Genomic DNA, 17,889 nt, shown 5'->3' on the forward strand with positions numbered 1-17,889 from the left:
ATGAATCTTGAGTGAACGAACGAATAGTCATCATAACTATAGTGATGTATGAACCAATGATCCCATTCCACTCAGGAATCGAAATTACTCCACCCTAGGCCTAGCCACTACCTAGTTCCATGCAACTGAAGACTGGATCGGCCGGTTAAACAGCGCTCGACAACTAACAAAACCAAAGTTACAGGCCAAAAAATGTGAACTGGTGCAAAACCATCGTTATTTTACTAGCCATGCTAGATACCTGACAAATAAATGAACCTTCCACCCAGAAAGAGCACAATGTATCATAAAATGCATCTGCATCATTGTCAACCTATTCTTGAGTTGTCTCTTCCAAAAACCAGAGTTGTCGCCCAATTCACCACGACATAGAATCTGTTCCTCCAGCTAACTACCCTCGTGAGATAAGCAGAACGCCAAACCAGCCAACTCACGAATCCCACATGCGATATTCCCTTTGTGTCCTGCATAAAGAATGTTTGCATAAGTGACAGTTATTAATTCAGCGAATTATAAAAGTACGTGCACATCAAAATCTAGGTACTAGGAAAGAAAACCATTAGTATGTCATGGTAGCATGTTATGTACCTTAGACTGGCATAAATTGACGAGCGCCTTGTAACGCCCCACAGAAGCCATGCTTCCCAAATGTCTGTACACAAATGGGTCTCCTAGAAGTATGTCTTTCGAGCAAAATGTTTTCCCTCCATTTTGCTTCCCTATCCTACGAAACAGCTCCTCCAAGAATTTCCCTTCCCTTTCCGCGACCTGTTTCAGAAATTAGTATTCATGTTATTTCCAAAGAAAGAAGGAAACTGAGCCTTTATGCAACGAGAAAGCAATAGTGAATGACCACTTCCAAGTTCAAATGGAAGGATCATGCCACTTCTTATACAAAGTAGAGCAAGGAAATAAAGTTGAAGATTGTAGATCAAACCAAAAGCTACAATGAGACGTCTTTAAAGGAATTAGACAAGGTGACTAAACCTGAGCTAAAGTGGGAAGCACCGGCCTCCCTCTCTGTTCAAGAAAACCCGCACAATCTCCCAGCGCAACCACATCTTCCACTAAAGGTACCCTCAACCATTCGTCAACCCTAATCCTGAAACAGTTGAGAGGACAAATCATTCAATTGGAAGGTGATGGAATGCTAAAATGAGATCATCACAAAGTTCTTATCCTCACCTTCCACTGGGGATTTGGGAAGATCAAGTGACTTGATAAACTCTGAGGGTCCAACGCTGATGGACCAGACTAGGAGGCCATATGGAACATCCGTACCATCACTCAGTACAATTTTCTTTGCATTCACCTCTTTCACCACGCCTCTTTTAAGACAAACACCAGACTAGCATTGAAAGCATTAAATCAGCACCAAAATGAGCAAGTTCCGAACACCTAGAATGCCAAAACTTGGCATTTAAATACCAAAAGTTAGGAAAGTAACACTTAAGTGCCAAAATCGGAGCAAAATAGATCACTTAAGTGCTAACAGCAAGAAAATCCAAACAAAATACTGACGTGGCAATTTTTCGACAAAGTAAGTGCAAAATGGCATCGTTTTGCACGTTGATGTGACTAGACAAATGTAAAAATGATGTCATTTTGCTTCGACGTGGTAAAAATTAATATAAAAATTAATTAAATTAATTTTAACACTAAATTTATTTAAAACATTTTTAAAAATACAAATATTAATTTATTTATTTTTTTAAAAAGGAAGCCAAGGGAAGAAGAAGGCGGCTGAGGGCTAAGCCCTCGCCGCCGCCGCCGAGAAGGGCCGACAACAATGGGGGGAGGGTTAGCCGAGGTCGCCAGGCCCTGGCTAGGGGCCGGCGACCTTGGCTGACCGGTGGTGAGGGCCCGCAGCCCTCCCCTAGATCTGGGGCGAGGGCCGGCAGCCCTCGCCTAGTCGGGCCAAAGCGAGAAGCACTGGCCTCCCTAAATTTGGGACACTTTTGAAAGAAGAAAAGGAAAATGAATTCACGAGTACTCTAAAAATTTCTTCTTTTCCATTTGCAAGGCTCCCAACAGCACCTCATGTTCTTCTCAGGTTGCCCCGAATAATTCTTGCAAATGCCATAGAGGAAAACACTAATAATTCAAATGCAAGTCAATAACCTGGATCTTTAGGCCTATTGATGAAATTGCACCTGAGAAAAAAGAGATGCTTGGGCTTAATGCTATAAGAAAAGCAGAAAGATATAGAGAAAGACTATGCAATCACTCCATGATATCAGGAGGAGGTAAAGACAACATGTAGAACAATTGGAGTTTGGTCCAAGCGAAATGAAGACAAGTAATTGGTGTGTGACAACTATTTCTTCGATGACTGCTGGGACAAAAACCAGAAGCCAACTTAGCTTGGGTCATCAACTGATGGCACATACAATGAGAAAATTTCTTGTGGTTTTCTATAAGCCAATAAAAGACAACAAAAAAGGCCTATATTTCTGGGAGGAAAGGCATGATTTGTAACTGACTCATTCAATCAAAGGCTTGTTCTTTTTTGCATCGACATCGACAAAGTCGCAAGTAAACAAACATTCGCAACAACCACCTGGTAACACCACTACAAGGTTCATTACCCGCGATCAGTATTTAAAAAAACACAGAGCTTCCCTCCTAATGCTTCATCAAAATCCAATCTTTGCCGTCTCAAAAGGTCAGATGGGTCTCTACATGGTTTGGTGAGGAAAGAAACAAGGATAGCTCAAACCTTGTCAGGTCTTGAGAGCCACCACCTTATCCATCTAAAGCCATGTCACTCAGGAATTTCGCATGCCAAGGAAGGGCCAGAGGCAGCAGAGCGAATGCTTAAACCGCAAGGCGATGGCAATGGAAATTTCAGGTTCCAAGTTCAACCAAGACGAAGAGATTTCGAGCTTTCGAGCTTGAGTTGAGGCGGAGGAAAGAGAGTCCAATATCTCAGGAGCTTTAGACAAGGTGCAACAATCCCGAGCTAATATCAGGTTGCTGCCACGTCAGTTTTGCACAAGCGATTCACGAGGGTTAAAGTTGACAGCGAGTCTGAGTTGGCGTACGTCTGTTGTCGTCGCGGCGGAGCGACAGGAAGAAGGTGAAGAGAAAAAAAAAATGAAGAAAAAAAAAGTGAAAAATAATCACAGAGAGTGGATGCAGGGGCTTCTAGTAGGTGGGTCCAACGTGACACGTGTCGGCTAGTTAATGGTTTTTGTGTAGGATTGACGTGACACTACTTGTGCACTCGAATGGTCTGAAACAATGAAGAAGTGGTAAAACATTAGGGGAAAATCTAAGGAACTAGGGGATGGAGCAAGAGAGAAATTGATCTTGGATCGCCGGATTAGGAAAATAAAAAAATAAAAAAACTCTCTAATGCTAGGTTTTCCCTTTCTTCAAAATGTCAAATTAAATCTCAATATCACATGAAATCCTATGAAGAGAAGTCATGAATTAAATCTCGATATCACATGAAATCTTATGAAGAGAAGTCACGAATTTGAACCCAGTGGTTTGCCTCACGACAATCGAAGGAGTTTTCCTCGTGACTCGATAACAAGCGCTCCAAGAGGCCAAGTATCAAGACCAAGCATGCATAGAAAGTCATCTTTTTTTCTCAAGATTATTTTATTCACTTATACTGTCAAGAAAAATATGATGTACGGCTTGCTGAATTTTCGTGTACCATTATGGAAAATCTCTCTTTGTTTGAAGCTTAAAGAATCAGGTCAAGGTTGAACAAGATATATTTGGTTAGCCTGTATTTAAATTTCACGTGATCAACAAAAATAAAAATAAAAGATCTTGAAACCAAATGAAATATAATTATCGAATTGCTACTTAAAAAAAAAAAAAGGAATCGGGCGAGGAAGGAAAAATCCATGTTTGCAAACGTCTGCGCTCTCGCGTTTCCCTTCCTGCACGCGAAGGTCCAGAGGGCGGCACGGGGGACACGAAGAGACCATTGTGCCCTCGGCTCTTGAACTCGGCCAGGAAGCCAACGGGAGGGTAATTATGAGGTTTCAACCTCCCTAGGTTTTTCCTTTAAAAAAAAAAAAAACAAACAAATCAAGAGGTCAAAAGTGGGGAGACAATGCTTGACGGCGGCGCTCAGTTGGAATCCAAGAAAAGATGTTCGGTCAGCCAATGGGATGAAGATACTTAACATTCCAACGAATCTTATTACTTAATTATAATTTTTATTAAATACATCGAGGAAAGTATCATATCGATTAAGAATCCGTGCCTCTACGAAAGCATCGAAGGTAGGTCATCAATCATTTGCCTGCTCGGGTCTATTGTCATATTTCGAGCGAGAACAAGGTAAGCTGCCGACAGGAAAGAGGGGGAAGAAAAAAAGCGATGACCAGTCGAAAGTGGAGTCAAATCTTGAAGCCTGTTAATCGGATTTGAGCTTGGGAAAATGGACAAGAAAAGAGACGGATAGAGCTCAAATGAGCTAAACCCCCATTTTCAAGAGCACAGGATCCATCTTCAGATGAATGAATCCCCGATCTTCACCCAATGTGGTTAATTGGATAAAGACATGAGCATACATCTGAATGAGGCGAAGAATCTCAAGCCTTCTCAACTTTAATATCATGATAATCGAACATGTGTCGTGTCCACTTTAAAGTACACCTTTGGAACATTGCCATAAAAGCCACCTCACCTCATCACTATGTAGTATGGAATCAATGCTAGGATAGTCATCTAATTATAGGGTCTAATATCGTCCTCGGTCCAATCTGACCCAATCGCGAGCCAGCACATGCCCGAAAATCAAGGAGAAAGAGAGCGTTGGTTTCACCGTCTTCCTCGTACTCATGTCTCGACGATTTGAATCCCGTGTTTCGTCAGCCATCTGCTCTAAAGTTTATCGACATCGACCGTCGGATCCGAGCGCGACGAACCAGCTTGATTTTGCCCGCGTGAGGCACAGGCTCGGCTGTCTTTCTCGAGTGCAAAGAGCAAACAAGGAACACCCAAATAAAATTCCTTCCAAACTTGACTTTGGTTGCCTCCGCAAATATCTACTTGCAGAATCCGGTTGAGTGATAAAAGGAAAGGAGATGCCATCTCGAAGTGTGAGAAAATTCACCTATTTATTTAACTCGTCTGATCATCAAATGTACATGATCAACTTCTTCGATACGATACATCGATACAATGCTACGATGCCATTGCCATGCACTTGCAGCCACAGGCCTACAACACCAGAAGTCGCGAAGATAACAGCATGGTCATGAAGGAGGAGGAGGAGAATGTTTGGCTGGCAGCGGTGGGTGGCATAAAAAGCCTGCGGTTTTCAAGTATATTCCCCTGTTCAAAGGGGCGGAAGCACACCGGCTTATACAGGATAGTAAACATATCGGCAAGATACTGCACCTTCCGTGATGTTGTCATTGGCGTCGTGACTAGAGAACAGCATGGATACAAATTTCTTTTATAGCCATCGCCGGAAAGGAAGTCTGGTGCAAAATTTTGTACATGGTGGCTGCCATCTGAAGCCGTTTTGTTCGGCGGCAGTGTCTGCTTGGTACCTTCTTGATGAACTCTCACATATCATTAGAAAAAGATAAGCAAGTTTTCCAGCAACGCAATGCTTTGCCCAATTGGATATATAGACAACTCATATGATATGAACACAAAACATACTCGATCATCAAAACCTATCTGCATCCTCAGGAGTGCTATTAGTCTATGCAACGCTTTGAGACCTATCTGTGGATTGCATTCATGAAGATCAATAGCAAAGTCACGGTAATGCAAAACAAAGTATGTATTTCTCTCTTTTTCTCCTAAAGGTTCTCCCATCTTCTCCCTACCCGAAAAAAAAAAAGGAAAGAAGACAATTTACAAGTCTGGTGTACTCTGCAATTAGCAAAAAGGCGGAGTGGACATTTACTTGATTTCAGTCGGACTTACAATGCCGAAATGTAAGATGAGGAAGCCTTGGATCTTATTGCATGGGCACAGTCACATGTCCGACACAGACCACAGGTAAGCTTCTCTCTCTGATGCTCTTTTCTCGTTTGTCCTTTTGAATAGTTCCTTCTCATAACCTGCGTTAATGTGGGAGACAGGATTAAACAAAGTGAGCACTGTATGCTAAGCATGCTTCCATACTCTAAATCTACAAAAAAATAAATTCTCCTTCCTTCCCAGGGCAAGGACTGCAATAAATGCTTTCAGCCTTCAGGATTATACGAGAAGCATGAAGTGCAAAAATAAGAACCCACCAGTGCTACGATCGACTCCATCCCAGTGTCTTCCTGGTCTTATACCATATCGATTAGGGGCAGCATCCAATCCCCTTTTCAACCAGCTGTGACTGGGAATTTCCTGAGGAATTACAAACCCCGATTCCTTCATCTTCTCATCAGCCCCAAAATCAGCAAGTGCTGGCTCCGAATGTTTTTTCTGTACCAGAGGAAAGGAAAAAACTTGTTAAATCAATAACCGTTTGAATTGTAAATTGTCGATGCTAGCATTAGTAACTCGATGAACTACCTTTACTAAGTGTGCCATTGGATCTCCCCATCTAAGTCTGTCCTTCAGCATTTTATCAAGTTCTGGATCGTCTCTGCCAATTAAAACTGAAGTCAGAACCAAAATTAGCAATATGAAAGCTTGAAGAACTTCTGCTTTCAAGCATTATAACCTAACAGCTTGCCCATCCTTTAGTCTAATGGATTATGTCTAAACAATATCTCCCCAGCTTTAATCAAGGCATGACAGTGCCTCCTAAGAGAAACATGCCACATACAGCTACCTATTTAAACAGTTAATGCAGCGGTACTCCTCATAGACAGCAACAAGAAGCATTATATGTGAGCATGTTAAAGATGTCGTATGCTAAGGATGCTAAGGAGAAAAGGAAAAGTGTAATAGAGCTAGTCATGGTGGTAGTGTTGGTGGCTGTGCCAGTGGTTGCGGCAGTGGTAGTGGTGGCGGCAGCGGCAGTGGTGGTTGTGACAATTGCAGTGGTGAAGGTGGCAGTGAAGGCAACAGATCTGACAGTAACTTGACAATGTCAGGTGATAACTTAATGCCACATGCAGTTTCCACCCAGTAAGATTGGACAAAAAGCACCACAGAAAGCAATGCACATATTAAATAAATATGATATGCGGCTAAAGTCATTTGATGATCCATGCAAAAGATAAGAAATATCATCTTGGAAAATGTGAATTAGGAAAGAAGGTATGGTCCAAAGGGGAAGACTCCAGGACTAATTACGTTCCACTCTTTCCTCTACACGTGTTGTCTGGCCAAATAGTCTCATATTTCCCTTCTCTACGTCCTCACCCTTTTAAAAGCAATTTCATCATTGTCCTTTTCCTAGAGAAAAGCAAGTTTGCCAAATTACAGATTGGTAGATTTTTAAGGACTATTTTCAACCGTTCATAACGAAAAATAGAAGTAGTTAAAATGCTCTGTGTCATTATGCAGAGGAAGTGGAAGATAAAATCAGAAGTAATTCTGCGTTTTTTGTTCTTCATGAATATCTCGCCAGCTTTCCAGTGATAAAATAGGAAAGAGATATCAGAAACTCCTCATCTTTTTCTCTTTTGCTGTCTCTTACCTAGTCCGAGCAAATGGTTTGTCCTTTTCACTTTCTAGTTCATGCAGCCTCTCTTCTACTTCCCGTTTTTGTGCCAAACCCTTGCCCCACTCCAGTTTCTTTTCCTGAAAAAGGGAACACATTAGAAGAACTAAAAGATTCACATGCAACTGGACCTTAACAGGGAGATATCTCACAAAATGAAAACAAACATGATTATTTAAATTTCATGATAACAGTAATAATTAATAAAGTAAAGCGATAGATTAATTTATCATGCCAGGTATGAATTTGTTTATTTACATCTTCCAATTATTTACTGACTCTTCCAAGGTTTGGCCATGGTGTCAAACTATGATCCACATACCTTTTTCAAAGTCAGTTCACTTAACAATTTTGAAGAGAAAGGGAAATAACAAATTTTGTGGAGTTTACCATGATAAGAAGAATATCAATATAAGTAATTTGTAAGTTTATACACCCACATTTTCTGATGTCTGCTATGACAGGCACAATAACAACCAAACAGGCATACAGCTATATTTTCAACATTTATGATAAAAGTTTTATGTTTCCACTCACTTAAAAAGTCAACTCAGAACTTTGACATCAATCCACTACAGAAGATGATGAAATAGAAACCATGAACGCATTAGATTGCTGAGAGTGCCTCCTAAAAAATACCTTGGGCTTTTCTTCTACTTTCTGTTGTGACTTTAGGACCTCCTCCTTTGATAAGCGTCTTCCTGTATAACTGTAAGTCAGGCCATGACTTAAGGCATGTGCACTGCTAAAAATTCCATTAATCAATATTTACCTGTCAATTTATCCCGATATACAGCCTCAGCTCCTTTCCCAGTTTCAGAAGCATCCAATGCGTTAAACCTGAGAGGGCATGCAAATATTGTTCTCAGAGAAGCTCCAAGCAGAAGCTACTTTGCTAACAGAAAAGATGCTAAATAAGTAAAGAAGAACAATATATGCTAGCAGAATAAATCTTGAATGTTGAACTGGATGACTACAAAATGCATCATGTGAAAAATGCACAACAGCTACCAAAGTACCAACTATGAAGTTATTCAAAATAGAGTAACCATGCATAAAGAGTCAAATGGCACCCATGCCATCAAAACAGATGCACAAGTACTTTCTAGCTATTGACAATACTTTCTTTGGTTTGAAAATTTTCCCGTGGACCTGGTTTTTTCAAATTGGCATTTTTACTCTTCTCATGCTAAAGTTCTAGTGAAAAATCTTCCAGTTGCTGCAGGAAGGCCAGCAATGGGTCATTATGGGATGAATTTGGCTATTAAGGCCTCCAGCATCAAAATAATGGCCGCAATGCCTGAGATATTTTGACGCAGCTACCATAGATGATCAAGTGAGCATATGCATACAGGTAAATATTGTGCATCAGGCATCTCAGCTGCAACGAGAAGCTAATAAACACCGATGCATTTACATAGAAGCATCAGCTAATACTCTTCCTATCATAATCATTCTCAAAAGCAGGAATTTTCCCTATGTACATTACAGAGTTCATGCTCACTATGTGCCAATTAAAACAGAGAGAGAGAGAGAGAGAGAGACCTCAGCCACTCATCCTTCTTGATTTTAGCCATGGCCTTGCTGATGTCTTTACCAGAAATTAGTCCAGTTTGTGCTCCCTCTCTTGTGTCCACTGAACCAGACAAATTCTTCCTACTTTTCCTTGGTGGAGAAAGATCAGAAGCAGAAGGAAGTGAAACATCAATTTCCTCTGATAGACGACCTGCAGGACGATCAGGTGACGATTGCTTCCCACCACCCTTCCGGCTTTTCCTCCGCAGCACCAGATCTGAACCATCAAAATAAGGGCCAACGGAGGGTGAACTTCGTAAATCAGGATCGGGAGGAGTGCTATGACGTCGCCAACGTTGCCTTGGAGGTGATAAATCAGTGTCTTTTCTGCCAAAATCTGCATCATCTACATGTGGCTCAGGTGATGGTGCATCTGATGTAGCCCTCCTTCTACGAGGCGGAGACATATCAACATCTGATATGATGGAACTCGTAGACTTAGAAATTCTTTCAGGTGATGATATACGTCTCAGCTGCTGCCTAGGGGGAGATAAATCAGTATATTCCTTGCCAGAAAATGGCTGCTTAGGACCAGGTTCTGGTAAGGGAGAATCATGGCGCACCCTCTTCCGACGAGGAGGGGACATATCAGACTTTATTGCATTCAAATCTGTAAGTTCTGCACCAGGTTCAGGGGAGGGAGTATCTTGCCGTCTCCGACGTGGTGGTGACAGAGCAGCATCAGCAGGATCTGAAGGCTCTAATCCACGTTCTGGTGAAGGTGTGTCATTTCGAGACCTTAAACGAGGCGGGGACATGTCGGCATTTTGATTAACTAAGTTGGAGGCATTTGAAGAAAGTGAAACCCAACCGCTCCCATCATCAGAAATTGAGTGATAAGGACGTCTGGACCTGAGAAGTTCCAGCCTTCTCAGTCGCTTCACTTCAATGTCTTCATCAATCTGGGGCTTTGCTTCATCTATGAAACAGAACATACAAGCATGAACATCAGTGACCATTAACTTTATTTCTTATCTCTTTCAAAGACCAAAAAAAGTACATCTATTGAGACTTCAGACATCAAGAAGAGCACAATCACTTTTTTACCAGCTGAATCGTCACTATTTTCTTCTTCTGTGAGATTTACAGGCTTCTGCCAAACTGGATCTTCATCCACAACTAAAACCCCAGCAGCGTCTGTTCTCGGTTTCTTCTTTTTCTTCTTCTTCTTCTTTTCTTGATCTGCAGCACTTTCATACCGCTTTAAATATTCTTTGAGGGAGTTTGGACCTGAGGTTGAGGCTGCCATTCTTTTTTATACAAATGCTACTTCCTAGAGTACAAGGTCAAAGTCATGAAAAGATATAATGTTTATCTCCAAGCATTTATTTACATGAAATTATCACAAGAATGAAGAGCAATGTCTTATTAGACTCCATAATAGTTAAAAGAGGAATTAGAATTCAAACACAAGTCATAAACGATAGAAAAGCATTTATACGAGCAATCTCTTACTGATTAATTTTCTCTATTTGGAACTAGAAACAGTCCGAGCGCCCACATGACCAATTTCGAAAAATTAGAATCAAGACCCACTCATTAATTTCATGGATCCGATTCAGTTCCGAATGAGTCCATGGAACCAATCTCCAATTCCATGGAACCATCCGAGTCACGCTCAACCTACTGTTTATAATAAAGCTGCAAGCAGCAGTTCGACCGACCGGAATGGGTCGGTTCCCAGGGAAGATCGGTTTATATCACATCATTCTGCTATTCACCTTAAGGGTTTCTCTCCCTCTCCCTTTCTCTCCCTCTCTCTCCCCGAGCTTCCACCTGATCGAGACAGGGTCCAAGATACACCAGAACACCTACTGGAAGGAGCAGTGCTTCGGCCTCACGGCGGAGACCCTCGTCGACAAGGCCATGGAGCTCAACCCACATCGGCGGCACCTTCGGGGCCAAACCGCAAGCCCACCCCCAAGCTCAAAGAGGCATTAACCCAAACACGTTATATGCACCTCCAGCGGGCATAACCCTATAAACCCAACCGGGGAAAACGAAGACACCCAGTTGGACAAGGACGATTCTGTAGCGGAATAAGCAGGAAAAAACGAGCAATTACAACGCGCCCCCACTTCGATGCAAAGCGCATCGACAACAAGCTTCAATTGCCCTTGAACCCACGCGGACCGGCGTGCAGGAATCGATGGAACATCGGTGCAGAACAAGCTACGACTACATGATTCAATCTAAAGGGCGGAGAAGAGAGGGAAGACTTACGCAAGGGAAGTGGGCAAGGGAAAGAGCGTTGACGAGCTTGGATTTGCAGAACCGGCTGCAGAAGCTCTTCCAGGAAGAGGAAGAGGAGGAGAGAGAAAGCGTCTGTTTGAGGGAAAATTCCCTTTAAACGCTGAAAACAGTGAAAAGTATATATTAATTACTTTAAGGAGAAAATCACCCAAAACCCCCCAATTTTACCACAAGTGACAAATTTATCTAAATTTTATCTGCAACGTGAAAAATCCAAAGTTTGCTAACCGTGACATATTTATTTCAAACTTTCATTTGTGACACAAAAAATCATGAACTTTTATTTGCATGACACTTTTACCCTCCCTCGCCAGACCCTCACTAGATCTAGCGAGGACATCCTTTGCCCAATGCCAGCGAGGGTTGCATTCGCCAGATCTGGCGAGGGAGGCCTTCACCCGACGCCGACAAGGGCCACCTCACGAGATGCCGGAGGGGTGCCCTCATTCGACACTGATGAGGGCCACCCTCGCTTGCGTCGGGCAAGGGCACCCCTCACCGGCATCGGCCCAGGTGAGGGCGACCCTTGCGTTCGTCCACCGGGGCCGGCGGAGAGAAGAAAAAAAATAATAAAAAATAAAAAGAAAAAACATAAAGAATAAGACTAAAATATTCTTAATGGGGTAAATGTGTCACACTTTGTAAAGTTTGAGGTTTTTCGTGTCACAAAAAAAAATTAGGATAAATCTGTCACTTTGGACAAAATTTGAGATTTTTGGTGGTCTTTTCCTTACTTTAATTATGATTTCCAAGGAGAAATCAACAAAATGAAAAATCAAGGAAATATGTTTTCTACCTCCTGTATGATTTCTCCACAAGCGTACCCATCATTTGATGTTTATAAAATCAATTTCCAAATACTTTCTTTTTCTTTTTGGGGGTCGAGAATTTGGATAGAATGAAATAAAAAGAGATGATAAATCTCTCAAATTCATGACTTAACGTTTTTATTAGGGTTAATGCCATATATATGGGTGAATGCACATAATTATCCTAATGATGATTGATACGTCGAAAGATTGGAGTAGATAAAAATTGAGCGATCAAATAAAAAAATTGGCAAAAAAATAAAAATTTGTATAAATAAAAAAGCAAAATCTTGCATCTAGAGGCCATCATCAGTGTAAGTAACTTGTGATTTAACTTGTAAGCAAAAATAAAAATTTGTATAAATAAAAAAGCAAATTTGTATAAGACTAAATATATTGTAAGTAACTTGTGATTTAACTTAGTTTGTCACTTTTCGAACAAAAAAAAAACATACAACTTAGTTTGTCACTGTAAATGTATTGAAATTCGGCTCGGAATTACTTGCTGGCTTCTCAAAAATTTCCTTTCGCTGATGATCTTCAGAGGCAAGCCAGATTTGCAGCAAAACATAGATTCAAGCTTGTGAGTGGAAGTAACCAGCACTCTTCACCAGCAATAATGCATTAATTGGGGTATCTCTTGGTAATTTTAAGTTAAAATCTGTTACTTGGCCAGTATTAAGCTCACTCTTTTTTCTATAGAAAAAGACCGGCTGGCTCTGCACTACGATCAAGGATTCAAGGTTGGCAAGCCTGTCACAATAGCCTCGTCATGATCCGAGCAACTGGAACGTCTCTTCTTATGAGATATACCACAGCCAGACAACACAACATGATTTATTAGGAAAACCAAGTGATGATGTTGTTAGTGGGGCAGCAGTATGAATTGTTGTCCGCCGGCTGAACCCAGTTGTTGTAGTAATGTGGGGTTCTTTGCTGGCATTAGCAGGAATCGCTGTCTTTTGTGTGATGGCTAAACCCATTTCTTTGCCTTTGATGATTGCATAACCTTAACAGACCACAAAGCCTCTTTTTATAGAAATTTCATACTATTTGCTATAAAATTTGTTACCTTAGGGCTTATTTGGTAATCGATCAATTCTCGACAATTTTTACTCTTTTGTTCACCAAAACAAAATAAAGAAAAATATATATTTGATAATGTCAACTAATTTTTCTACATCCGAGAATAGATTTATTCCCGAGCATAAGAACATAATTGAAAAAGTAGAAAAAAATTACTTCTTTATTCTCGAAAACAATTCAAGAATCAAGCAATTTTATCTTTTTATCTTTTATTTTCTTCTTCTTCCTTGAGCCGATTGCCGACCTCGACCATGGCTAGCGACTTCGTCAAAGCCTCGCCCAGCCATGAGCAAGTTGGCCAGCTCTCGTTTGGTTGGTTGTCGGCCATGGCCAAGGTTGGCGACCCACTAGGAGAGGAAGAAGAACAAAAGGTAAAAAGAGAATAATTAAAATAAAATAAAAAGAAGAAAAATCTCATAAAATTATTAGATATAAATCATAAAAAAAATGAGGATCGTACCAAATACACTTAAAAGAAATTGCAGTCATGAAACGCCAACATCATACAAAAAATTATTTTTGAGCAAAAATTGTTCTCAAGAACATAATTATTACCATACAAGCCCTTAACCATCAAAATGAGAGCCAGTTATGGCCAGTCTACATAATATATCCAGCGGTGGCCCTCAAGTCAGGCAAGCGTAATGAAGAACTATGATCCGTGCGTCCTTGCTCAAGGAAATTAAAGAGTCTAGGGCAAGATTTTGAGCCAAAGAAGAGAGCACATGGCAAGGACATCTCAAACAAGCTGCATGCAACAAATCGCAGCCGGGAAGAAAATGGAAATGCATGAAAAGGAACTGTGCTGGTCTAGTGCATCCTTGCATCTCAAACAACCTGAGATTCAAGCAACCAGTAATAGATTTCTGTCTATATTTTGTACATCGAGAACCAAAAGTACAAAATTACAGTACTTCAAAACAGAACAGGCATAATGACTAAAACATTAACCAATGAGATTCTGCGACTGTCTCTCAATTCATTTAAAAAATACTCTCTGATAATACTTCCTAATTGAACACGGTGTACATGTATGTGGTCTGATGAAATTCAGGGTCCACTCACATCAATCCCTCTTCTTCAGCTTCAGCTTGGATTCGGTCTCCCCACTATAAGGTGCAACATGGTACGCATACTGCTGGAGTACAGAGAACACAACCATCTCCAAGCAAACCAAGACATTCTGAATTGCTTCTTCAATGTGCTCTACATCCAGCCAGAAATGATGCGATTTAAGGATTCCAACTGCAGCTAGTATTTCAAGCACCACTCCCTGCAAGAAATCAAACAATGCCAATGACAAACAAGTGCTGCTTTCCGGTAAACAGGATTGAAGGTTACTCACATGGAAGAGACAGAATGACCTTTTAATTTTAAAAGAGAGGGAGGGAAGGAAAAATCCAGGCTGAATTCTCAGGGAGGAGACTCCTCCTATGTGGTAAAATATAAATTAAGGGCTCAATTCTCAGAACCATACAGCCCAGGGACCAGAACCACGGGGCACTAATATTTATGCTCCTGGAACAATTCGGGAAAAATGGGATGTTTCATGTACATCTATCTAGGGTTTCCAATATGAGCTTCGGAGTTAATTAACTGTATACGTCACATCCATAACTACATACTATGATCACTGTAGCTTCTTCAGTTCCCATTTCCAAGTCTTAAGAGATCATAAAGAGCCTTTTTGTGAAGCCAAATAACGTAAATCAGTTAAAAGATCAAGCCAAGTGGATAAAGTGGGAGAAGAAAGAGGATAAGGATTTACCTGCCAAAAGCAGAAGAAGACAATGCCCTTGATGCACATGAATTTCGTAAGAGGCTTGTGTGGTGCCAGCTCCTTATCAAACACGTGATAGAAGGCCACCAGGGAATACAAGGCCAGTGAAACAGAAACATTAAGAATGATGGTGAATATCCAACTTAACCAACTGGGGTACAACCCAAGAACCTGGAGTGTAATCATTAAAATGGAACATGTAGGACGGATGACAACAAACTGCCATGTCCAGTATTTGAGGAGCTTAAGTACATGATGGTCTAACCGAACTGTGTGAGGCTGCAAGTTGAAAGATAATCATGTCAACAAAACATATTGTAAAAACTTAAAACTGGTTTATGAATATTCCAGTCACAGAGTTTGAACAAATATCTAAGAATTTGTGCCGTGTGTGCCACCTTCTAAATATCCCAAGAAAAAAAGGGTCAGAGATCCTCACTTTAGCTCATAATTGGGATTAATGTATAACCACGAGAAGATGGTTGTTCAAAAACAAGAGGGGATTATAAAATCTCCATTAGGGGTCTTTTCCAACCGATTCTCAGTTAAAGCATTATGCACAGGTTATGAACATTAAGTTGAATGCCACACTCTCAGCTTTGGAAAACCCAGAGCTAGAAAAAAGTCCTACTGTCAGCAGTTTACAAGCTGAACTACAGTGAAGAAGAAGAAAAGGTCTGCACCTGGAAAAGTGTCATTGGGAAGGAATGGTGAATTTCCCTTCCCTTGATCCCATCAGGTACTATGTTTTTGCTAATGGAAATGTTCAAGTAACTGTACATCAGAGCCATGAACTTGGCGATCACCTGCGCATAGAAAGTCAAGCACTTGTCATGAAGGAAAAGGCATAAGGTAAAGCACCCATACCTGCTAGCACATCTCACTCACCAGAGCTTCATAACATTCCTTAACCGCATCCAAGAACATGAAAAACGCTGTGCTCCCTTCTATATCCAACAAGCCAATAAAAGAGTCAGCTGCATATATGGGCGCCATAAGGATGATAATAATTATGGCCTTTTGTTCCTTGGGGTTCTTCCAGTAAAAGAGATGCTGCGAGAGGAGCTGAACCGTGAAATGCATTGTAAGCATTACGCAAAACGCAGATCCAAGGACAGTGATCTGCCCACGATCTAGCGTGCTTAAATCCATTATTCAGCAGCAGTATCGGGTGCTAAAATCAGGACCTGCAAAAACAATCTCATAAGTCCTCCGATCCCATATTTGCAGATTATGGGTAAAGTACAAATGGTCAAGCCTATAGACGGGCACATCCCAAAACGCAAAACACACGCAGGAGACTTGGGGATAGACAGAAGCATTACAAATCGAATCAATCTGTGCAGAAGTTCTAAGCGGACAATAATCACAGGAATGGGATGCACGTGAACAGAGCACCCTGCCAAATCGAGCGTAACCAGAACTGCCTTCTGCTTCTCATCTCATCTCAATAAAAGCAGGGCAGCCCAACATGACCCTTTGTAAGCACCCTCTCTTCATGTCATGTTACCACAAGATAAACACCGAGTCCCATCCACAATTACAGAGAAACCGAAAAGAACAGACATTCCACACGGCCGACAACAGCCCCTCCTCTTTAACATCACTCCAAGCCTCTTAAACTTCAAATTGGGTAATGCTAGAACACCCAATACCAAGCATTAACACGTCTTCTACTTCCTCCCCAAGAAACGATTACACATACGAATTCAAGAACGGGATCAGTCGACCGAGCATTTCGGGGGCATGATCAACCCGCCACAGGCCCGAATCAAATCCAACCCAGTTTGGAGTTTCTTCAATCGCATCGAATGATAACAAAAAAAGCAAAAATTTAAACTGCACCGCACGGTACGTTCGATCTCCATGAATTCGAGCTCGATGGTTTCTAGGATTAATCTACGGAAGAAGGAAAAGAAGCTAGCGCAAAGCCACTCGAGGGAGCGATGGAAACTCACGGAGATCACGGAAATTAGAATCGAAATCGAGCGCGAGATCGGTCGGAAGATCGGCGAGGTTCCCCGGAAGCCTCTTCCCGTTGCCAGAAAAACAAAGGAAAAGGAGCACCGCCTCCAAGTTCTTCACGCGCCGCCGAGCACGGCTGAGTTCCGACACGGATCTGACGTGGCAACGGCACCCTCCGCTGGCAAGATAAGGAGGGAATTACGGAGGAATCTGCCCGGCGCGTATACAGAAACACATTGGAAAAATATCACGGTCCTCGACTTTTATCTAATATTCAATTTCATCCATAAATTTTTAATTTACTTAATTTTGATCTCTAAACCATTAACAAATGTTCAATTTAATCATTCCGTCCAAATCGTTAATTGATAACTGTTTTTCCTTTCCTTTTTTTTTCTTCTTCTTCTCTTTTCCGATGACCTTGGGCTGGCTAGGGCAACCTTCGCTTGATGCCAATGAGGGCTGCTACCCTTGCCTACGTCGGGTGAGGACGGCCCTTGCCAGACCCCTTGCCTGATGCCGACAAGGGCCGTCGGGCAAGGGTGACCCTTGCCGAACGCCAACTTCCCTCCGCTGACCATGGTGGGCCAACAAAGGGAAGAGAGAAGAAGAATAAGAAAAAAAAAGAAAAAAATATATTAAAAAGTAAAAAGATTAAAATGCTCAATTCCGTTAAATTTAATTAATGGAATAACGAAATTGATCAATTTTCAAGTAGTCGGGGACTAGATCGAACATTTATTGATAATTCAGAGACTAAATTGAACAAATTAAAAGTTTAAGGACGAGATTACACATTAAGTAAAAGTTTAGGGACTATTTGTGAT

General features: G+C 41.3%; 3 protein-coding genes across 5 annotated transcripts; all 3 read right to left on the reverse strand.

Annotated features, from left to right (window-relative positions):
* Positions 1-200: 200 nt before the first annotated feature.
* Positions 201-5,799, reverse strand: LOC108956956 (internal alternative NAD(P)H-ubiquinone oxidoreductase A2, mitochondrial-like). Its single transcript, XM_039313820.1, has 5 exons — positions 5,641-5,799; positions 1,192-1,348; positions 988-1,109; positions 589-768; positions 201-464 (listed from the first exon to the last, which is right to left on the reverse strand). Exons 1-5 carry the CDS (start codon positions 5,797-5,799, stop codon positions 309-311), a joined length of 774 nt encoding a protein of 257 aa, XP_039169754.1. The 3' UTR covers positions 201-308.
* Positions 5,570-11,514, reverse strand: LOC104445329 (BUD13 homolog). 3 transcript variants are annotated; one of them, XR_005551460.1, is made up of 10 exons: positions 11,393-11,514; positions 10,217-10,442; positions 9,140-10,088; positions 8,367-8,434; positions 8,234-8,295; positions 7,571-7,674; positions 6,496-6,568; positions 6,225-6,405; positions 5,907-6,047; positions 5,570-5,806 (listed from the first exon to the last, which is right to left on the reverse strand). XR_005551460.1 is itself a non-coding variant. In XM_010059182.3 (9 exons), the coding sequence occupies exons 2-9, from the start codon at positions 10,416-10,418 to the stop codon at positions 5,962-5,964; spliced, it is 1,725 nt and encodes a 574-aa protein (XP_010057484.2). In that variant the 5' UTR covers positions 10,419-10,442; positions 11,393-11,514; the 3' UTR covers positions 5,570-5,961. The 3 variants fall into 3 exon arrangements, 2 of the variants coding, with proteins under 2 accessions (XP_010057484.2, XP_039168955.1); XM_010059182.3 differs by having other exon boundaries at positions 5,570-6,047; XM_039313021.1 differs by having other exon boundaries at positions 5,570-6,047; positions 10,217-10,438; positions 11,393-11,508.
* A 2,593-nt stretch (positions 11,515-14,107) lies between these two features.
* On the reverse strand, positions 14,108-17,303 carry LOC104445331 (transmembrane protein 184C). Its single transcript, XM_010059187.2, has 5 exons — positions 17,056-17,303; positions 15,986-16,284; positions 15,781-15,903; positions 15,086-15,376; positions 14,108-14,590 (listed from the first exon to the last, which is right to left on the reverse strand). Exons 2-5 carry the CDS (start codon positions 16,247-16,249, stop codon positions 14,384-14,386), a joined length of 885 nt encoding a protein of 294 aa, XP_010057489.2. The 5' UTR covers positions 16,250-16,284; positions 17,056-17,303; the 3' UTR covers positions 14,108-14,383.
* Between the last annotated feature and the right edge of the window lie 586 nt (positions 17,304-17,889).

Source organism: Eucalyptus grandis, chromosome 5, assembly GCF_016545825.1.
Source record: "Eucalyptus grandis isolate ANBG69807.140 chromosome 5, ASM1654582v1, whole genome shotgun sequence".
Lineage (NCBI taxonomy): Eukaryota > Viridiplantae > Streptophyta > Magnoliopsida > Myrtales > Myrtaceae > Eucalyptus > Eucalyptus grandis.